The sequence below is a fragment of the Populus nigra genome, chromosome 14, assembly GCF_951802175.1.
Source record: "Populus nigra chromosome 14, ddPopNigr1.1, whole genome shotgun sequence".
Classification (NCBI taxonomy): Eukaryota; Viridiplantae; Streptophyta; class Magnoliopsida; order Malpighiales; family Salicaceae; genus Populus; species Populus nigra.
In genome coordinates, this window is record NC_084865.1 from 14,755,168 (window position 1) to 14,774,523 (window position 19,356).

Genomic DNA, 19,356 nt, shown 5'->3' on the forward strand with positions numbered 1-19,356 from the left:
TTTGTAGCTGTTGTTAGATGTGATTAGGGTTAGTTAGGTTCCCATAAACTAACCAAAACTAATGGCCTATCAAGGATTAATACAAAAACCCAAGAATAAAGGCAACGAAGAGGAGGAAATTTCTCAAGGAGTTTCCTTGTAGAGCTGATGATCTAACCTTTAAATATTCAAAGTTTATCACCATGCTCTTCTCCGAAGGGATCAGAAAGCAAGATGCAAAGGGTAACGCTATGATGTAGAGCTCAACAAGTATAAATGCTCAAGCTCCATTCTTTCTTGTTAAAAATTAAATAAATAATAATAAAAAGAAGAAAATATCCCATTAATTTCCCTGTGAAAAATCGCATCCATCAAGCCGACCATGAATACACCCATTAATTGGAACCCTAAATGCTTTGCATTTAAAACTCTCCTCCACGCTATGCATGCCAGGATTGCCCAGCTGAACACGTTATGGTGCCATTTAACATCGCCTTTATTAGTCAAAGAAAAATTTACCCCGACGAATTGAATTGCATTGCAGAGAGTGGTTACGATACAATTTAGTGTACAAAATTCATGGAATCTGTCTAATCTGTACATGAAAGTAGCTCACCGTGTGTTTTATATTGTGTTTTTTATTTGAACATATATTAAAATAATTTTTTATATTTTTATTTTATTTGCAACACTGGAACATTAAAACTATATAAAAAAAACATTTTAAAAAAATATTTTAACATTTTTAACTTTTAGAATACACTTTAAAAAAAAATAATGCTTTTCTAGACATGGAGAAAATTTTGTAACATTGAGAGGCCAGAGATGCTGATCTTGTTTTGTAGACTGCATAGGTCGAATCTTCAACTTTTGCTGGTCACACCCATATTCAAGTCTCTGTGTGGCCATTGCATCCCCAAAACAAAACCAGGGATCATTTGGTATGGAGATATTTTAGATTTTTTTCCTACTAATTAATTAGTAGCCTTTGATGTTAAAAATATTTGTGTTTTTTTTATTAAAAATGTTAAATATTAAGGGATTGGAGATGTATTGTTACATCACATTCCCTCCAAATCTAGGAATGCGATTCCCTTCTTATATGATGGGGATCGCATGTCGTGGGAGGAAATACGATTTTTTATTTATTTTATTTTAATGTTTTTATTTTTATATTATTTTAAAATAAGATTTTTTTTTATGGGATGCATTTGACATTAAAAAAATCATTGAAAATAAAATGATTAATTCAGGTTTTATTGAGGCATAATAAGGCTACCAATGAGGCATGGCAAGGCTACCTACCCCAAGCGCCGGGGAATGGCATGACTACCATGCCCCAAGTGCCCGAGTCGGGCAAGGCAGCTAGACCTCATGTTTAGGGTCTGGTGTCTAAACCCAAGGCTTGTGGGTCTGCCAATCTGCACCTAAAGTTTGCAAACCCCCGTAGGGGTTGCAGACCCGTGTGTCTGAGTCTGACTTTCAAAAGGAACCCAAAGCTCTTGAATCTAATGTTATAGTCAGACTCAAATCCAATATTCTTGAATTTATTGTTGCAGCCAAACCTAATGCTCTTAGGTCTAGTGTTGCTGCTAAACTCAATATTTTTTTGTTTTTGTTTTTTTATATTATTATAAAGAAAAAAATTTGACTCGCGGCGTAACGCGATTCACCTAACTAGTTGAATATAATTAAACATATTAGTTTTAAATATAATCAATATATTATAAATTTGTTTATGTGTACGGTTATTTAGAAGAAATGCCATGTTGACAAATTAAATATTATAATAATTAAATAGTAATTTTTATTAAGTTAACGTGAATGAGTCAAATATAATAAAAACACATTATCGGTTCAATTTGTTTAAAAAAAACATTACATTTTCAATAATCACATTAAAAAATATATATATATAAATCCGTATACGAAACGGCTCCTTGATTTCAAACCATACTTGGATAGTATGCGACTATGCATGCCAAACAATATTAATTATGTTTCCAAACAAGTACTAAGAGGTTTAGGTAAAGCTGCATTAATAAGTTGAACTTTGAAAATTCACTTTAAGTTATGATCAAGATTTTATTTTAAGCAAAATACGATGGCTTATACTTGAAATATAGAACATTAATTGGATAATAATAATACTAAACAGCTTAATTTCTAGTGATGCACTTTTGTAAATTTATTTTTAATCAAATTTTAATTTTTAAAAAATCACTAAACACGTTTTATGAAGGACTTACCAAACTATCAATCAATAAGAACAAAATATTTGACCCTTCAAATATTTTATAGTTAATTAATTCCACTTAAAATTCGCTTGAAACTTTAATTATAAAAATACGATATTACCTGTACTTTTTATAACACTAGAACGCCAAACACACTTCTCCACACAAGTATAAATAACAAGCTAGGAATCGTGCGTTGCCCCCACTCCTCCATCGTGTATGGTCCAAGAATACATTTCATGCAAAACAAAAGCGAAACGTTTATGAAAGCCTTCTTACCTTTTCTGCCTTGTTCAATCATACAATAAATCCCCCCACCGGCCTAATCTTCTCCGTCTCCTTCTTTCACCTCCAACCCCCAAAAATTCTGATCTCAATCTCACACACGCTATTACTGTATGCGTCACGCGACATGACATGATCAGAGGCCTTGAGCTAGGAACGTTGTTTTGGGCTGATCAGCTAGCTAGGTAGCGTAGACTAGTAGTAGTACTTTGCGATCAGGAAATTCTGCAAAGTTGCTGTTTTGTGGTTTCTTTTAGTATTTTTTTTCCCTCTCGATTTTCAGTGAATCTCTTTGTCACATCTCTGCTGGATTCTTGCCGTACATCTTGAACGTGAACAAGCGTCAGCCCTATTAAATATTCTTCTGTATAAACCTAATTGCCCTCTGGCTAGCAACCTCCGGCATTCAAGGCTATACATATACACGTATATAGTTCATTTCTTGCTCGTTTGCTTTGGATCAAAACAACCAAGAAGAAGATCATGGGAAATTGTCAAGCAGCGGAGGCGGCAACTGTCGTGATACAACATCCGGGAAACAAGATCGAGAGGATTTACTGGTCTGTTAGTGCTCATGAAATCATGAACTCGAATCCAGGTCACTATGTGGCACTTGTTGTAACATCACCAACAACGAGGACAGAAAACGGGTTGCCATTGAAACAGCTCAAGCTTCTTCGACCTGATGATACTTTGCTCATTGGTCATGTTTATCGACTTGTCAGTTTTGAAGGTAATTATTTACATTATACATATATAATTGGCAATAACCTTTTTAATTTAATTCCTTTTGCTTCCAGATGTGTTGAAAGAGTTTGCTGCAAAAAAATGTGTGAAATTGGGAAAGTTGTTGAAAGAGAGTAGAGGGCTTGGAGGAGAAATGAAGAGGAAGAACTCGTCAGATTTGCTCAACCCCATTTCTAATTCCGACAACTCCAATTCCATCAAGGTAACATGGCCAAGAAGCTTCAAATCTTTTTTCTTTTTTTTTTTTTTTTTACCAGGGAGGGACAAGGCATCTTCCTTATTAATCTTGTGTCTTCTCAACTTATTAAAGCATCTTTCTTTTCAATTAGAAAGTAGATTTTAGAAAGGCATACCTAATTAAAGTAGGGACAGAATTGAAAAAGGAAAAGAAAAGCAAAGAGCCTAGCACAGATTTTCTTTCCCTCAAGATTTCTTGACACTGTCATCATAATTCTTTTTATCAATGAAAATGAAACAAGCTTCCTTAACGTCTGAGGAAGCTCGTGATCATAGTTAAAAATAAAAGGTGAGATTTAAATTCCTGATGATTGCATTTTCTAGACTACATAGAGCTCTCTAATCGTGGAGCATCATGGTTTCTTGTTTGCTTCTGCTGGTTAATGAGCTCTCACGTGCACAAAGAGTAAAGACAAGGGAAATTCTGCCCATTGTTGCCGTGTAGGATTTAGGTCAATAAAATTGTCTTGTCAGAGCTTTAAAGAGAGGAGAGGATATAGGATAGAATTTTATGGGCACTGGCCAGGTAGGTTGGAGGGCGATTTTGTTCAGCTCTTGTCATGTCTCGTGTAATTATCAGAACTGTATAAAAAACAATGTTTTTAATGGCAAAAACACATATTTGCTCCGCAGATGCGTAGTAGCCAGATAGAGTCTTCATTATGGTTTTAGACGCACTTAGACTGCAAAACCCAACAATTAGTTTAGCAAATTACATCCAAGTTTCTTGTTTCTCCTCTATAGAAGTTTAGTTTGGTTACCTTACCGGATCGAAGAGAAGTAGACGATAGAAATATATATGTTCATGTAATTTCTATTTTAAAAAGTAAAAAATTCATTTTTGTTTTTATCTCTTCATCAAATATGTTTTTGTCTACGTTTCATTTCAATATTATTATTATTATTATTATAGCAAAACAAAAAATGGAAATTTATTAAATTTTTATACATCGTAAATATAAAGACTATTAATTTAATACTTTTTAAAATAAAATATATTTTTAAAAATCTTAAAAAAACAAGAATACCACACAGCATGTCCCTATTGGAGTTGCAACTTTATTTCTGTACATATTTTGGCTAAATCAGAACTTTAATTTCAATGATTGATTAGCTTGCAATATTAAACTAAATCATCATCTCAAGTGCTTGTTAACTAATCACGATGATCATATTTTCTCCCACTTTACAACTGGCTGCAGCTTCAACAGTGTGTAGTAGAGGGCTACTACAAGCAAGGGTAGCTAGCTTAGCTAGTCCTTGGCCATGGAGTCTTTTCATTATTTGTCCAGTTCGCAAGGGACAAAGTTAACGTGTACCCACAAATCAAAAGATGCTTGATTTGTTTTCCAGTATTTCAAGATTTTAAATGGTGAATGCTTATTAAAAAGAAGAGATCAATAATGAAATGGACAACAGTGCACGTGTGAAAATCTGAATTGTTATTGTCTCATGTATGGTATTTGTCCATTTGAGTTTTCTTTTTTCTCTTTTTGCAGGTGGAGCAGGAGGTTAACCGACTGGGAAGCAATGGTGGCAGTACAAGCAGCAGCAGCAGCAGTAGCAGAGGAGGAGGAGTGGGGATGCATTATGGTGTTGGTGCTGGTGGTGGGGGGCAATGGAAGCCAGCCTTGCAGAGCATTTCAGAAACTGGAACTTGAAAAGCACGACCTTGCACCTTCTCCACTATCTTTCACACAAGTTAAACCCTCTTAAGCAGTCAGCACTGCCTGCCATTTTCTTCCATGAACATGCCCTTCCTTCAACTCTCCTCAATACGTTCATATTCTCTAGCTCGCCCACCACCCTTAATTTCTTCTCTTTTTAGAACATCAACATGCACATTAATCAGTTTCCACTACTAGACCTAGCTAGGTGTTTCTGTCGCCAGATATATGTAACTCATTTGGACTCCTACGTATATATGGATAATCCCCTTTGCTTAAGTGTAATTAGCACGTTTGTGTGTGTGTGTGTGTGTTGTTAATTTGGTGGTCTTGCATTGCATATCAACCCAGCAATTAAATATCAGCGGGGCTTAGTCTATGCTAAATATTTTCTGAGAAAGGTTAGTCTTAATTTCAAGTAAAAGCTTTGAAAACTTGCTTCAAAGGATTTTAGGATGCCATTTCGGTAGGTGATAGGCGGATCTCGAGTCTGGACTTTCCGTGAATGCAGGGTTCCTTCACAGAAGCAGATTGATTTTTAGAGTGTGTTTGACAGTGTGGTTGCGGGTGATTTTTAAATAATTTTTTGTACTAAAATATATATTAATGATGTTTTTTATTTTTTAAAAATTATTTTTGATATCAACTCATCAAAATGATCTTAAACATATAAATTATATTAAATTTTAGAAAAAACAAAAAAATTAAATTTTTTAGAAACGTAGTCACAATCGTGTTTCCAAACCTAACCGTAATGTAATGTAGATGGTGGTATATTTTGGAAAAAAGTCAAGATTCTAATTGTATAGAATATCAAGGGATTATTCAATATATTAGAAAACGTATTCATCTCTCTCGTATAATAATGCGGAAATCTATAGATAATTTTTATCATAGATTTTGTATTTTTATGAAAGAAAGAAGTGCAAATATTAAAATGCTTAATAAGGTTTCATAAAAAGCAAATGCATTTGGAATATATCAGTACATATGCAGTAGCAAATGATAACTGCATAGATTATATATTCTTGAGTTCAAACTTGAGGGTTTTTTAAAATAAATTCTATCAAATAACTAGAAGGATAATTCTAATTATCCGCTAGCATAACATGTTGTCGACGAAATGAAAGATTTTAATGAGGAGGCTGAATAATGAGAACGATCATGGTCGGTAGAGGAGCAAGGCGTAATGGACAGGCATGAATGGAGATTATGGTGATCGAGCGAGCATATGGTAAAAAGGAGAACTGACACCTGCGGTCCACGACGAACCATATTGGGATAAATATAAATATGAACAAGAAAAGAAGAAGCAACATATCTTGGTGGTATCACCACTTAGCTTCCATTTTCCCATTTAACAAAGTAAAAGGGGTTAAATAAACTGTTTTGCCCATTGATCAATTGATTATGATCCACGATCAACTCGCTTTTGATGTATCCTCCAATTATAATATTGGGAAGTTTATAGATTTTTTTTGTTTCTTTATTTTTCATGCACTAAGACCACAACAATTCCCAATCGTACACATGCATTGGATGTGATTTTTATTTTTTTATCGGAAGATTCGTTGAATTTGGGCTATACGATGAGCGATAGCCTTCTTATATCATATACTTATTTGACCTCTAAAATGTTTCCACTATCCAACCATTACAAATTTATTATGAATTATCATCTTAAAATACAAAATATCTTTTCAAAATATTCCTTCTCAATCATTTACTTGGAATATCCCGGTTCAAACATTATATATATAACAAAATTAAGAGGACTCGGGTGTTTTTATTATATTTTCTAAGAGGAAAGAAGATGGATTCCCATATATTTTTTTTTTATCATTTTGATCTTCTATCTAGGCTATTAGTTTTTATTTTATTTTATTATTTAATGTTAGGTTGATTGAGATTTAGGTTTGGTAATTTATTTTTATTTACTTTTATATAAGCCTATTAAATTCTTGAAAGAAATTTTGGTATTGGGTTAGTAATCGATTAAAAAAAATTAATTTTATTATTTTTAATAAATTAAAAATAAGATGATCAAAATTATAAAAGAAATGGTAGGCCTTTTATTTAAGAAAATACAATGGTGTTAGCTTCCGTCCTCTTGCTCTCTCTTTTTTTGTCCTTGACCATAAAATATTTTTTATTTTCAATTTGATATTTCAATGTTGAGTTTATTGAAATTTGAGAGTTGGTGATTTGTTTCAATATATTTTTTATTTAGCTATCTCAATTTGTTTTTTATATATATAAAAAAATCCTATAATTAAATTGGTACTTGATTTCACAAAAAAATAAATAAATTATTTTGCTATCTAAGAAAAATTGAAAATGAGCATACCAAAATTGAAATAGAAAAATAATGAGAAGACATGAAAAAAAAAAGGTGTTAGCACCTTTATGACTTCAGATTTTATCAAAAAAAAATTAATCCCTTTAGTTTGGACATAAATTAATTTGGTCCAAACATTTATTTTGCTCATATTTTAGTCTACATGTTTGAGAGAGGAGAGAGAATCACAAGATCATAAAGAAGGAGAGAGAAAGTTGATAAATAACTTGTTTTCAATGTGAAACTAGTTGTTCTTGGTGTCAATAAGTTGTAGTCGATGAGGTGAGTTTCATTTAGCTTTTTTTTTTCCCTCTTTATATTGCTGAAAAAAGTAAATTAAATATTGGAAAATGATTTTGGTTCGGGTGCTTTTTTATTTTTAAACCTATTAAATGCTAATCTAAGACCATAAATGGGTTTATTAACACTATATGGTGTTTCTTAGGTATTTTCAGTTAAAAATACGAGTGAAAATAAGATTTTTAAGCCTATGAGTTAACAGGTCAACTTTTTCGACCATGTGGAATAATTCGAATCTAGAATAATAGGAAGATTGTTATTTCTTATATTTTTTTTTCAAAAGAAAAAAAACAAGGCCTAAGCTTGCGTGTTTGATCCTTTTTTTTGTTGATTTTCCCATTTTCAACTTTTAGTATTGATTTTATTTTTTATTATTATTTATTATTTTCAATTTTATCCTTCAATATTTTATTAGTTTTGAATTGGATTTCATAATTTATTTCAGTTTTTTTTTTGTAGGTTTATCGTGGTTTTAAATAAACTCTTTATTATTTGGTTTGTGCTTGATTTTATGAATGTTGCTTTTTTTTTCATATATTTAAATAAAAAATAATTTTATAAAAAATAAAGTTATTAAAACTAGCGGAGTCCATAAACCAGATTACTGGTTTGACATGTTAACTTGGGTTAATTGAGAATTAGATTTCATATTTTTTTTATTTTGCTTTGTATGGGTTTGTTGCGATTCCAAACAAACGCTCAAAATTGGACTGAAACTCAATTTTGCGATCATTTATTTTTATTATCGGATAATTAAATAAAATATAGTTTAAGAAAAAAATCATTAAACGCATTAGAGTCTATGAACCATGTTGCAAGTTTGTGAAATGTGCTTCCTAATTTATTTTAATTTGCTTGGCATGAAGTTATTATGGTCTTAAAAAAATATCTCAATATTGGGTTGGTGTTCTGTTTTTTACGAGTGACAATTTTTATTATCATATAATAAAATTAAAAAATAATTAAAAAAATTTACTAAACTCAATTGAGTCCTTGACACAGGTTACAAGTTTAGTAGCTCAAGTCGTAAAAATAGATTGATCCAATATGTTCATGTCTCAACCTTGATTTTTTTTTTAAATCAAACTATACTTTAACTGATCGTTTGGGTTTATCTTTAGATTCACAATGTTAATCTAGTTATTTTAGAGGAACTCCTACATATTTTAATTTAAAACTTAAAATAAATAAAAATTCAAGTAAAATGATTTCAAGATTTTTCTAGTGGGATGAGTTTTTAATAAAAATGTCAAAAAGTTCTCGGTTACTTGTATCTTCCCTTTTATTCATGTTTAAAATAATAATTTGGTCAGCGTGAATCAATTTTCTATCATATTTAGAGATTATGAGGAAATGTTTTAGTATTGATATTTTTTTAGAATTGAAAATTAATTTAGATATAATGATTATGATTTTTCTTGTTATTAGAAACATGATGGCAACAACTGGACATTTTTTTTTTCGATCTTGCTCGCGTTGCAGTGTGGACTACCCATATAGTAATAGGTAATAAAAAGCATTAAGTGAATTTCTTGCATTATTAAAAAGATTTTTAATCTTTTTCTGGCTTTCATTATAAATTCTCGCTTCACCACTTTAGTGTGATAATCAAATTGAATTCATATTTCTTTTATAACATGATTATCATTTTGATTTAATTTAAATTATTAAATTCAAATTAAATGATCATAATTTATTGTATTTATAAAAATAAAAATAATTTATTTTTGATAATTTTAATTTTATTATCTAATTTAAGTAGTTGAATAAACGCTATGATTTGAAACACATGCGGTTATATTTTCTTGAAAACATGAAAGAATCCCCAAATCCAATGAAATTAATCTCTTACCAAAACTATTATACCAGTATTAGCCCGACTCTCCCTCTAGCTACAAAAGAAAGAAGCCCATGTAGAGTTCGGGTTTCACCGGAAAGCCCAAAACTGTAACCGACTAGTCTCTCACAAGAAGTTAGATAACTGAAATAGCGAAAATACCCTCCTCACTGCTTTCTATTTTCCTGCGCCTTTTCTCTGCAGAAGAGAGAAACCATGGACACTGCAAAACCCTACCTTTCCATTCTCTCCCTTCTCCTCTTTTTCACCTTTTCAATATATTCATCATCCGCCCTTCCACATCAACTCTCCTTAGGTGCTCTCCTCTTTTTGATTCTTCTTCTTTTCTATTTTTATTAAATCACAAAGAATTTTGATATCTAGTGTTTCATTATTTAGTGAAAATTGGGTCCTGTTTGGTTAGTGTAATTAACAGCATTTTGGTTAATGATTTTGGGTTTTGCAGTTGTTGGTGAGGCCAGTAGCAGTAAAGTGCAAATTTCTCCAAGCTTGGAAGTTGTGAACTCTCCGGGGACAAAGCCGGGGACATGGGTGCTTTGCGAAAGAGTTGATGTCCATGGGTTTCCGAGGCTTAAAAATTTGAATAAGTTTTTTCATTCTTTGAAGCTCAAAATTTCACCTTCTAATTCCACTCTTCGCAGACCCATTGTTGAGGTTTGTTTTCACAGGTGAGTTTTTTCGTCTCTGTTCGCAAATAGCAATGCTTTTGACTGATTTTACTATGGCAATGTTGAGTTGATAGCCATTGCTTCATTTTCCTTGCAGGAATGCGTCTCGTGCTATAGGGATGTGTCCGCAGGGCGAGTGGGAGAAGGTTGATAAGGGTGGTTCATGGGTTCGAGCCATGTCACCTTATGCCCACAAGTTCTTAGATATAAGGATGGCTGGTTCATCCTCGGAAACCCTTGAACTGTCAATTGAAGAAGGTTTCTTTTTCCATCTCGATTGTACCCTTTGTTTCAGGAGTAATGTGTCAAGTTTTTTGTACTTAGCAATTTGTTTTTTCTTCTTCTTTTTTTAACCCTGTTCTTTTGTTCTGCAGGGTTTTTCTTGTATCGTGTGATATTCTTAATCCTGGGAGTGGTTATGCTAAGCATCGCATCCTCTTTAAGCAAGTCTTTGGTATTTTACTACAGCAGTGCCATGGCAATTGGAATCATCCTTGTAATACTCGTGGTCCTTTTTCAGGTAATGTGTTTTTCCTGCCTTCATTCTTGGATTTGTGAAGTACGATTGTACCAGTTAGCCATCCTTTTTCCTTGTTTTTCTTAAAATTTGTTGACCTTTTCAATAAATGCTTGGAGTCGAAATCATGTTACTTGACTTCTAACAGATATAGTCAATACTTACTATTTTTTCCTTTATATGCATTTCTTTGTGTTATTTGCCTCTTCTCTCTGGTTCAAATCGGTATCCTGATTAAAAGTGCACTCAAAATGAATTGGACTAAAAAGTATGAAACGTTCCAATTGGATCTCTTCCACCACATGATTTTCAGTATGGTTTTCTGAGTTCTGTGAGCCTGTTCTTCACATCATTGGTATCAGGTTATTAATGAAAGAATTGAATTTTTTGACAGGGAATGAAGCTTCTGCCGACAGGTCGAAAGAGCTCGCTTGCAATTTTTATATACTCATCACTTGTGTGTATCAACTTTCTCATCTCACTTTCAGATTTTTATTCACCATCGAAAGAAGGTTCATTTTTATTTTATCATCATTTTTGTTCAGGTTGGCTTGGGAACTTTTCTACTTCGCTACTTGCCAGGATTGTTGCATTCAATACTCATGGAGATGGGGATAAGCGAAGACATGTATTATCCTGTATGTAAGTTATAGGTATTGTGATATTGGGCTTGCATCTCTGTTCTAGAGAAGATTCTGGTTTTATGTTTCATTTTTATACTAGTTAACATTTAGGTGTGTGCATTTTTACTAGCAAGTCTGAAGCTGTAAACTTTGATACACAAAAAGCAGGTCTCCTCTGGATGCGAGTAGTAATGGTGTAGTTTTTTTGATGAAAAAAACATCTCTAGTAATCTATGCCTGCTTCAGATGAGTGCCTGTTAAGCCAATGTTGTATTAATAAATGTTATGCTTATTGTATATTTATCAGGCAAGGTTCACCTTGTCATTGCATTGAGTAGTTGAGAAAGATTCTAACATAGTTTAGTCATTTTTGCTCTCTATGATCTGGAGTAGGCTATTGGAGAATGTGTTGTACAATAGCGCTGCTGTACTTTTATCATGTAATGTGGATCTTTTTCTGTTTAACATCCGGGAAAGTTGATGCCATTAATCGCGGTCCTTCTTTTTACAATTTGGTGGATACTTTATATCGGCTGATGATTAGTGCTTAGTGAAGTGTAGCCTGCCAAGCAGCTAAACAAGTCTTGCTTTATGAAACTGCAGTTGGCGATTTTTCTGCTGGCTTTTATTGCTTTTACTGGAGCATGGATGGGTTTCTGGGCTGTCCGCAGTTTTGTCTTGACAGAAGATGGATCCGTTGATATAAGCACATCTCATTTTGTTGCCTGGTCCATTCGTGTCTTGGCTGTTGTGTTAATTATCCAGGTACCTCTACATAGAAGATTTCAAGTTTTCATTTATGATGAAAGATCAATCTTTTGTCCATACATACACCTAGGATATGAAGGTTTCTTACAGATTTGATTATTGTCATGTTTTAGAGTTCTCTGGATCCCTTGCTGGCAGCAGAAGCTTTAATATCTGGAATAATTGTCTCGTCAATACTAAGGAGAATTTTTAGATGGAGATTCCTGCGTCAAATGTACAAGTAAGTATTCCTTTTCCATTTTGGAATCCGGTCATGTTTTCGGTTACCAAGATAGATCTGCATCCAATAGGTTACGAGATAATGTCCATTAGAATTTTCTCTTTGCTCGTGTATTTGGAAGAAAAGTTTGGCCCAAGAGTAAATGATGAGGAACATGTAAGTATTGTGTTCTTGGCCACAAGGAAGAGATTCTTCTTATTTATGGTCATTGTGAAGATAGTTTTTATCTGCAAGGCATTCATCCACTTGCCCTGTTTTTGAACCATGAAGTTTTGATATTATATATTTGATACTTTCTGCAGTATCTTTCTTGATGTTTCATTATGATCCTGTGTATCCATTACAACTTTCTGATATCCATGCCTTGGATGAAAAATTCCTTTGCCTGTATTTTGCAACTGCAATGACATCTTTGGAATAAATCTGCAGGAAGTTGTTTAAATTAGCGAGAAACATAAATAGAGAATCACTTGTTCCTGATCTATCACCATTTGGAGGTTCTCGTGATAAATACACGGTTGAGAGGCCTGAAGGCTCAAAGTTCCTTTCTCCTCGGCCCAAACAATTCAACCTGGCTTCATGCAATTCTATGAAAGGTTTGCCTGTTGGCTTTAATCTGTGTCTAAACAATACATGCTGTCCAACAGAGATGCTCTTTTACATATACCGTCTTGTCATTCCTCCAGGTTCAAGCAGGACATCACGTCATCAACTGTCAGATTCAGATGTCTACCCGTCTACCTTCCATACCACTCCCGAGAGGAGGAAACTTTCAAAAGATTCATGGGAAAAATTTACCAGAGAGTCCACGCAAAAAGCTGTTAAAGAACTTGTTTCTTCCCCCGATTTCAGCAAATGGGCAGCTGCTAACGCAGAAAGAATCACTGTGACCCCAAACTCCACCACCAGTACTTCAAGGCAGCAGCGTCGCAAGTGGTTCCTTTGGTCTTGATGCTGCAGAATTTGGATTAGAAAGAAAAAACCCCACAATGAGCTTCAAAATGTTGACATCCCAAAATTCGGGAGTGGCTCCAATTCTTGTAAATCGACGAGGTAAACATGTATGCATGGATTGTAACCAAATCTGGCAAGGGCAGAGTAGTTAGATTGTAAAAGTTATTTCACTTGAAAAACTCCGTTGAGGTTTCTCCTGTTTCTGAAGTAAATTTTTTGCACACGAATAGACGATAATAATGATAAATATGACATGAAAACTTTTTTGGTATAGTTTGGAAATGAATAATAAAAAAAATAATGTCTATTTTATATTTAGAAGAAACACTCTTACAAGTGTTAAATGTAAAGGTCTTTTTCGGTAGTAAATTTGGTGAAAATTATGGCAGATGAGCTCTTTTAATGAGTTTTTTAGTATTATTATAAGAATATTTATAATATTAGAAGATATTATCTGACACTTAATATGTATACTTAATATTAATTTGTTAATTATTCAGTTTTATTTAAAATATAACTGTTTCATTACCGATATAATATTAACCGTTAATATATATATATATATATATATATATATATATATATATATATATAAACAATAGACATTAATAAATAGTTAAAAAACAGTGTTTTGACACGTATTTATTTATTTGTTTCCATGTTAACGTGTTTCTTTACTTGCTTGGTAGTCAGTCAGACACCTATCCAGGAGCAGTTAATAATCTAGGGATGTGTGTAGCGTAGCACTACCATCTAGATAACTCTGGCAGGTAACTTGTATGCCGTGATTGTCGACTGGTATAGAGATACGAGTATTTCGAGTGTCTGTGGCGAAGAAAATGGGATGACAGAAAAGTCCTCCTTCATCCAGTATAAATCTACAATACATGATGCCTTTCCTTCGTTCATGGGTTTTAACCACTGTTTAATAGAATTTATTTGAAGTCATTTTTATTATTAGTTTTGTTTTACAATAATACTATATGGGAGTTTAATTCAAATCTAAATTTAAAAACTGTTTTTCTTTTAAACTCGAAGTGGCTTGACAGATTTATAGAACATCCGAGACTTAAACTGGTACGAGTTGAAGAAAAATATAAAAAGGAAAAATCTATCTTGAAGTCATTCTGAGTTGTTTTTATTTAAATTTATTATTTAGAGTTACCCCGAGTTTTTAGAATTTTTTTGATATTTTTTAATTATTTTAATGCATTAATTTTAAAAATATCTTCTAATAAATAAAAAATATTATTTTGATATATTTTTAAATAAAAAATAATTACTGTTACAATCACAAAAACCCATGCTCCCGACGATAAGACCACAGGGAGCTTTTAGGAATTTTACATTCTAGTACTTGAAGTTTGTCGTTTATTATATCCTTCAAGTTAAGATTTACGTGGGGGCTGTCTTATTAAACGACAAAACTACAAGCGAAAAACCGCAGACCCTGTGGATGCCGTGACAACGTTGAAAACTCGTGTATAGCAGAGCAGCATCATTGTATTTGTACGAGTCTATGAGATGGCAAAGCAAAGATCCTCTCTCCTCTCTCCTCTCTCCTCTCCATAAAGCAAACACCCCGCGTTTGCCTCTCCAGAGAGGATTGTCGGCTGATAGCATCTGCTGTCAAAGTTAAATTCGTAACATGATTTCTTAAATAATTTAATTATATTGTTTTTATGTCCATTTTAATTCTATAAAATCATTTAGAAAAGTAAATTGAATTTTAATATATTTGATATCTTATTATTTTATAAACTAATATAACTCGGTTTCTTGGCTAACTTAAAAATAACTCAGATAATTTTCTAATAAATTTAATATAAAAGAATGTAATAAAAAAAATCAATTAAAAAAATAATAATTTAAGTTAAATTTGACAAACCATAGAAAGGAGATAATATTATATAAAATAAATAAAAAAATATAATATTTTTTTTAAATAATGAAAAAAAGCACCCATAGTATACTGTAAGGTTTTGTGATTCTTACACGGAACATAAGAATAATATTTTTGTAAAAGAAATGATATTTTATCTAGTATTATTCTTGGAATATATAAAACACGTATTGGAAAACTAAATTAATTTTTTATTTTTTTTATTTTTGACTCTCTATCTAACACATCTCTTCAAAATACCAAAGTACGTTTCTTCTTTCAGAGGGAAAGATAGAAATTTCCTCTACGCTTCTCAGTTTTGCAAACCACCTTTACAGATCTTTCTTTTATAAAACCCTTCCCTTCTCTTGGATCTTAATCTCTGTTTTCTATCAAAACCAACTTCTCTTTCAAAGAAAAGAAAAAAAAATGAGTTATTACGATCAGCATCAGACACCAGTTGGTGCTCCTCCACCGCAAGGTATGTATTATGCATGTCGTGTGGCTTTTCTTGGTTCAATTAAGGAGCCTTCGAGATGGGTTTTTTATAATTTTTATTTTTGTAGGATATCCAAAGGATGCTTATCCACCACCTGGACACCCTGCTCAGGGGTATCCTCCACAAGGTTACCCTCCTCCTCAAGGATATGCTCCACAGTATGGTGCTGCTCCTCCTCCTAGGAAACAAACTGGTCTCCTTGAAGGATGGTATGTATCTCGCTTTCTTCTCGATTAAGGAATCTGGTGACTTGTAATTGATCAGGTGTTTAGAAATGCTTGAGAGACTAGTCAAATCATTCATCTTTTCTGGTTAGTGGAAAGATGTACGTATGTATGTGTTATCTTTTGCTGATCATGATGTACTTGCAATTAAGTTTAATTAATATTGATTTATATATACTGGGCAGTTTTACTAGTCTCGATTCTTGGAACAGAACATTACTAGTTTAATTCTTTGTTTAATCTGTTGTTTGCATGTGCAGCTTGGCAGCGCTCTGTTGCTGCTGCCTTTTGGATGCTTGCTTCTGAGCAGGACTCAGGAGTGTGTTGTGATCATCTGTTCATTGATTCTTCTGGTTTAGGTCATAACATATTGTATCAATTATAGTTTCAAGTTTCAGACTCGCTTGGAAGCTGGCTATTATATATTATGACATGTATCTGGATGATTATACGTCAAGTAATTAACTATAACGTTGTAGTTTGTGATCTTCTGTTAAAGACACTCTCGTTATTTGATCTATCAGAAGAAGGACCGTCTTCATGGTATATATTAACTAATTTCGAATTATCATAAGTATTCCCCTCCCTGAGCACATAGGTGAACTTCCTGTGAGTTCGTTTCCATATGAAATTTATGACTGCCATGGTTCAAAGCTGATAAGGCTTACCAAAACCCTGCAAAGATTAAAACGTTCCTTTTGAAATTGGTGGGATGAACTAGAAGGTTGAGAAAACAGGAAACGGGTAGCTAGCATGAGTTTCCGTAAAACAATTCAGAAAAAAAATGATGTCTTTTGAAGCTATGTTGTGGGCGTTTACAAGGATTAAAGATGGAAGAAGAAGATTCGAAATGGGTTATAAGTTAGAGATGAGGTAGTTTGGTTTATATATAATCTTGAATTTGCATGAGAGTGTTTATGTCAGGGTAGAATGGTCAATATGATTTTCAAAAGATATAGAATGATAAAGAGCCTTTGTAAATGCTGCCTGCTTTGAGTTTCAATGGTATGTATTGTTGATTGATGACAATAGTTGAATGATGACTAGATATTTATTTTGGTTTTAGCACTAAAAAATAAAATAAAATAACATTATATAAAAAAAATTTAGAAAGTAATACAATTTAGTGAATCATTTACAAACTTGTTCCGATGATGATGCTACCGCTATTATTAGAAAAATATCAACGAAACAAATTTAATGACACTTAGAAAGGTTATGAATGGTGACCAGAGTAGTCTACCCGAGCCATCCAAATATATCGGGGCTCATTTGTCTTTGGACAGTTTGCGTGTCATACTTCGGTCACCATTGATGACTATCTTTGATGTTGCTTATTTCGTTAAGATCTTTCCAACGATACCAGTAATGTCATTATTGGAGTTTCGGTGTGCCTCTGAAGACAAATAAGCCCTAACATATTTAGCAGGCTCGTGTGACCTACTTCGGTAACCGTTTATGACCTTCCTTGATGTTGTTGAACTCGTCTCGTTGATATCTTTCCAACAATACCAGTAGTGTCATTATCGAAGTTACGGTGTGTTTCTGTGGTCTTTTTTTTTCTTCTATTGTTTTTCTTTCTTTTCTCTCTCCTCTCTTTTTTATCTTGATTGTAAATTGTGTTAGCCTATTTTTAGTTCTTAAGAGAGTCGTAGATGACACCGCGATTCTCTAAACCGTGCCACTTTTCTAAATATTTTTTTTATATCGTATTATTTTATCCATTTTTTAAAGTGCGAAAGTGCAAAAATATTCTGTGTCTTTTCATGTTTTGTTTTCATGATTGGAGTCTAGTATACTAGAGTTGACTCATAGATAATGCCCTAGGCTAAATAATGGCATTCAAGATGTGTTTGACTGGTTCATGGTTAAGTCTTTTGAGGATAATAATGAACTTTCCACTCGAGTGTGCTATATAGTGGGCTCCATAGACACCCAAACCCAATTTAGAGATGAGGTCCATAGGCTTACTGGGTTAACAGGGATTCTAAAGAGTTAAGTCATCCTTCTCAGGTACAATAGAGCAATGGGCCACATAATTCTAAAGAGTTAAGTCTTTGTATGTGATTAACACAAATTTTACTCCTTGCAAAATATGTTAGGCCTCATTTCATATCTAGGGATGTTGTGTGCTTTCTTTTCCCATTTGTGCTTACTTGTAGTGATTTTGTTATGTTCTTTTATACCAGACCATGATTTATTGTTCTTTTAATTATCTAGTTGATTATATAACTAGATTCAATGATGAATAAAAAAAGTTAGGTTTTAGAGTTTTTTTAAAAAGAAAAGGGAGAGTATTTTTTTATGAATCTTTTAGTTTAAATACTAATTTAGGATTAATAAAAACTTTACATAAATTTAAGTTTTAACTATTTTATTTATTTTATTATTATTATTTGAGGGGGATTAACCTCTCATTTTCTCAATTATCTTGCAACTACATAATTTATTGTGAAAAAAAAGATAAATGTAATTTACTAAGTAATTAAGAAAATTTGCAAATAGAAATAAAAAATGGTAAATGATTAACTATAATATAAAAGTTGTGATGAAAACACACTGTTCACCATGCCACTGTTCACTTAGAAACAAATTACTATGGACTGCTATAATATTTGTTTTTCAATTACACCTTTATAGGCTTGAATTGATGACCAAGTAAAGCAAATTCATTGAAAAAGGGCAAGATTAAAAAATAGAGGATCAAAATGAAAAAGATAGAGAAAACAAGTGATTGTTTTAAACTTGGGGTGAAAAGTTCACTTTAATCCTCAAACTTTCTAAATTATAAATATTTGATCCCTCAATATTTTACAAATTTAATTTTGTTCCAAAACTTTATTTTTTATCCTTAGTTTAAGAAAGGAGAGAGAAAGTGATTTAATTTTGGTGGTTGAAAGAAAAAGTCTCAATTGACATCGATTTCGACTATAAAAAAATAATAATTTTAGTGTCAATAGATTTCATTTGATAAAGGAACTTTAGCTTATGTGTTTTTTTGCCCTTATCATTGTTTAAGGGTGTAGATATTAGCTCGAAAGATTTTTTTTTTGAAATCAATTTTGGGTTTTCAAGTTGATTTTTGGGTTGTTTGAGGTCATGAATATGTTTTTCAAGGTGTATATGGTGTTTTTAGATAAAATGGATTTTTTGGGTGTAAAACACCCGTAGCCTAACTTTTCATCGACCTCTGATCGTTAGAATCTGGGCATAGCAGTCAACACAACGCCTGCTATTTCTTTTGTCAAAAAATCTAGGAGCAGATGACCTGTCAATCTTCCTGTAAAAAAAGAAAAAAAAAATCCCAGACACGTTGACCACTCGAGGCCCGTGTGGTTGGTCCTTTTTTCCCC

The 19,356-nt window shown here is 32.6% G+C and overlaps 3 protein-coding genes across 4 annotated transcripts; all 3 read left to right on the plus strand.

Annotated features, from left to right (window-relative positions):
- The first annotated feature begins 2,405 nt into the window (after positions 1-2,405).
- On the plus strand, positions 2,406-5,431 carry LOC133672646 (uncharacterized). 2 transcript variants are annotated; one of them, XM_062093120.1, is made up of 4 exons: positions 2,406-2,686; positions 2,785-3,234; positions 3,302-3,450; positions 4,985-5,431. In XM_062093120.1, exons 2-4 carry the CDS (start codon positions 2,985-2,987, stop codon positions 5,144-5,146), a joined length of 561 nt encoding a protein of 186 aa, XP_061949104.1. In that variant the 5' UTR covers positions 2,406-2,686; positions 2,785-2,984; the 3' UTR covers positions 5,147-5,431. The 2 variants fall into 2 exon arrangements, with proteins under 2 accessions (XP_061949104.1, XP_061949103.1); XM_062093119.1 differs by having other exon boundaries at positions 2,406-3,234.
- A 4,348-nt stretch (positions 5,432-9,779) lies between these two features.
- LOC133672595 (uncharacterized) lies at positions 9,780-13,671 on the plus strand. The gene is made up of 10 exons (XM_062093047.1): positions 9,780-9,943; positions 10,094-10,316; positions 10,414-10,574; positions 10,691-10,836; positions 11,228-11,290; positions 11,379-11,471; positions 12,060-12,221; positions 12,338-12,444; positions 12,874-13,040; positions 13,131-13,671. The coding sequence occupies exons 1-10, from the start codon at positions 9,844-9,846 to the stop codon at positions 13,394-13,396; spliced, it is 1,488 nt and encodes a 495-aa protein (XP_061949031.1). The 5' UTR covers positions 9,780-9,843; the 3' UTR covers positions 13,397-13,671.
- A 1,867-nt stretch (positions 13,672-15,538) lies between these two features.
- On the plus strand, positions 15,539-16,549 carry LOC133672999 (protein CYSTEINE-RICH TRANSMEMBRANE MODULE 13). The gene is made up of 3 exons (XM_062093582.1): positions 15,539-15,761; positions 15,847-15,988; positions 16,264-16,549. Exons 1-3 carry the CDS (start codon positions 15,710-15,712, stop codon positions 16,307-16,309), a joined length of 240 nt encoding a protein of 79 aa, XP_061949566.1. The 5' UTR covers positions 15,539-15,709; the 3' UTR covers positions 16,310-16,549.
- The last annotated feature ends 2,807 nt before the right edge of the window (positions 16,550-19,356 follow it).

Coding starts and splice junctions, on each gene's coding strand:
- LOC133672595 (XM_062093047.1), top strand. CDS start 9,844: ATGGACACTGCAAAACCCTACCTTTCCATTCTCTCCCTTCTCCTCTTT. Junction 10,575..10,690: donor TGAACTGTCAATTGAAGAAG/GTTTCTTTTTCC, acceptor TTTGTTCTGCAG/GGTTTTTCTTGTATCGTGTG. Junction 11,472..12,059: donor GCGAAGACATGTATTATCCT/GTATGTAAGTTA, acceptor ATGAAACTGCAG/TTGGCGATTTTTCTGCTGGC.
- LOC133672999 (XM_062093582.1), top strand. CDS start 15,710: ATGAGTTATTACGATCAGCATCAGACACCAGTTGGTGCTCCTCCACCG. Junction 15,762..15,846: donor TGGTGCTCCTCCACCGCAAG/GTATGTATTATG, acceptor TTATTTTTGTAG/GATATCCAAAGGATGCTTAT. Junction 15,989..16,263: donor ACTGGTCTCCTTGAAGGATG/GTATGTATCTCG, acceptor TTGCATGTGCAG/CTTGGCAGCGCTCTGTTGCT.
- LOC133672646 (XM_062093119.1), top strand. CDS start 2,985: ATGGGAAATTGTCAAGCAGCGGAGGCGGCAACTGTCGTGATACAACAT. Junction 3,235..3,301: donor TCGACTTGTCAGTTTTGAAG/GTAATTATTTAC, acceptor TTTTGCTTCCAG/ATGTGTTGAAAGAGTTTGCT. Junction 3,451..4,984: donor ACAACTCCAATTCCATCAAG/GTAACATGGCCA, acceptor CTCTTTTTGCAG/GTGGAGCAGGAGGTTAACCG.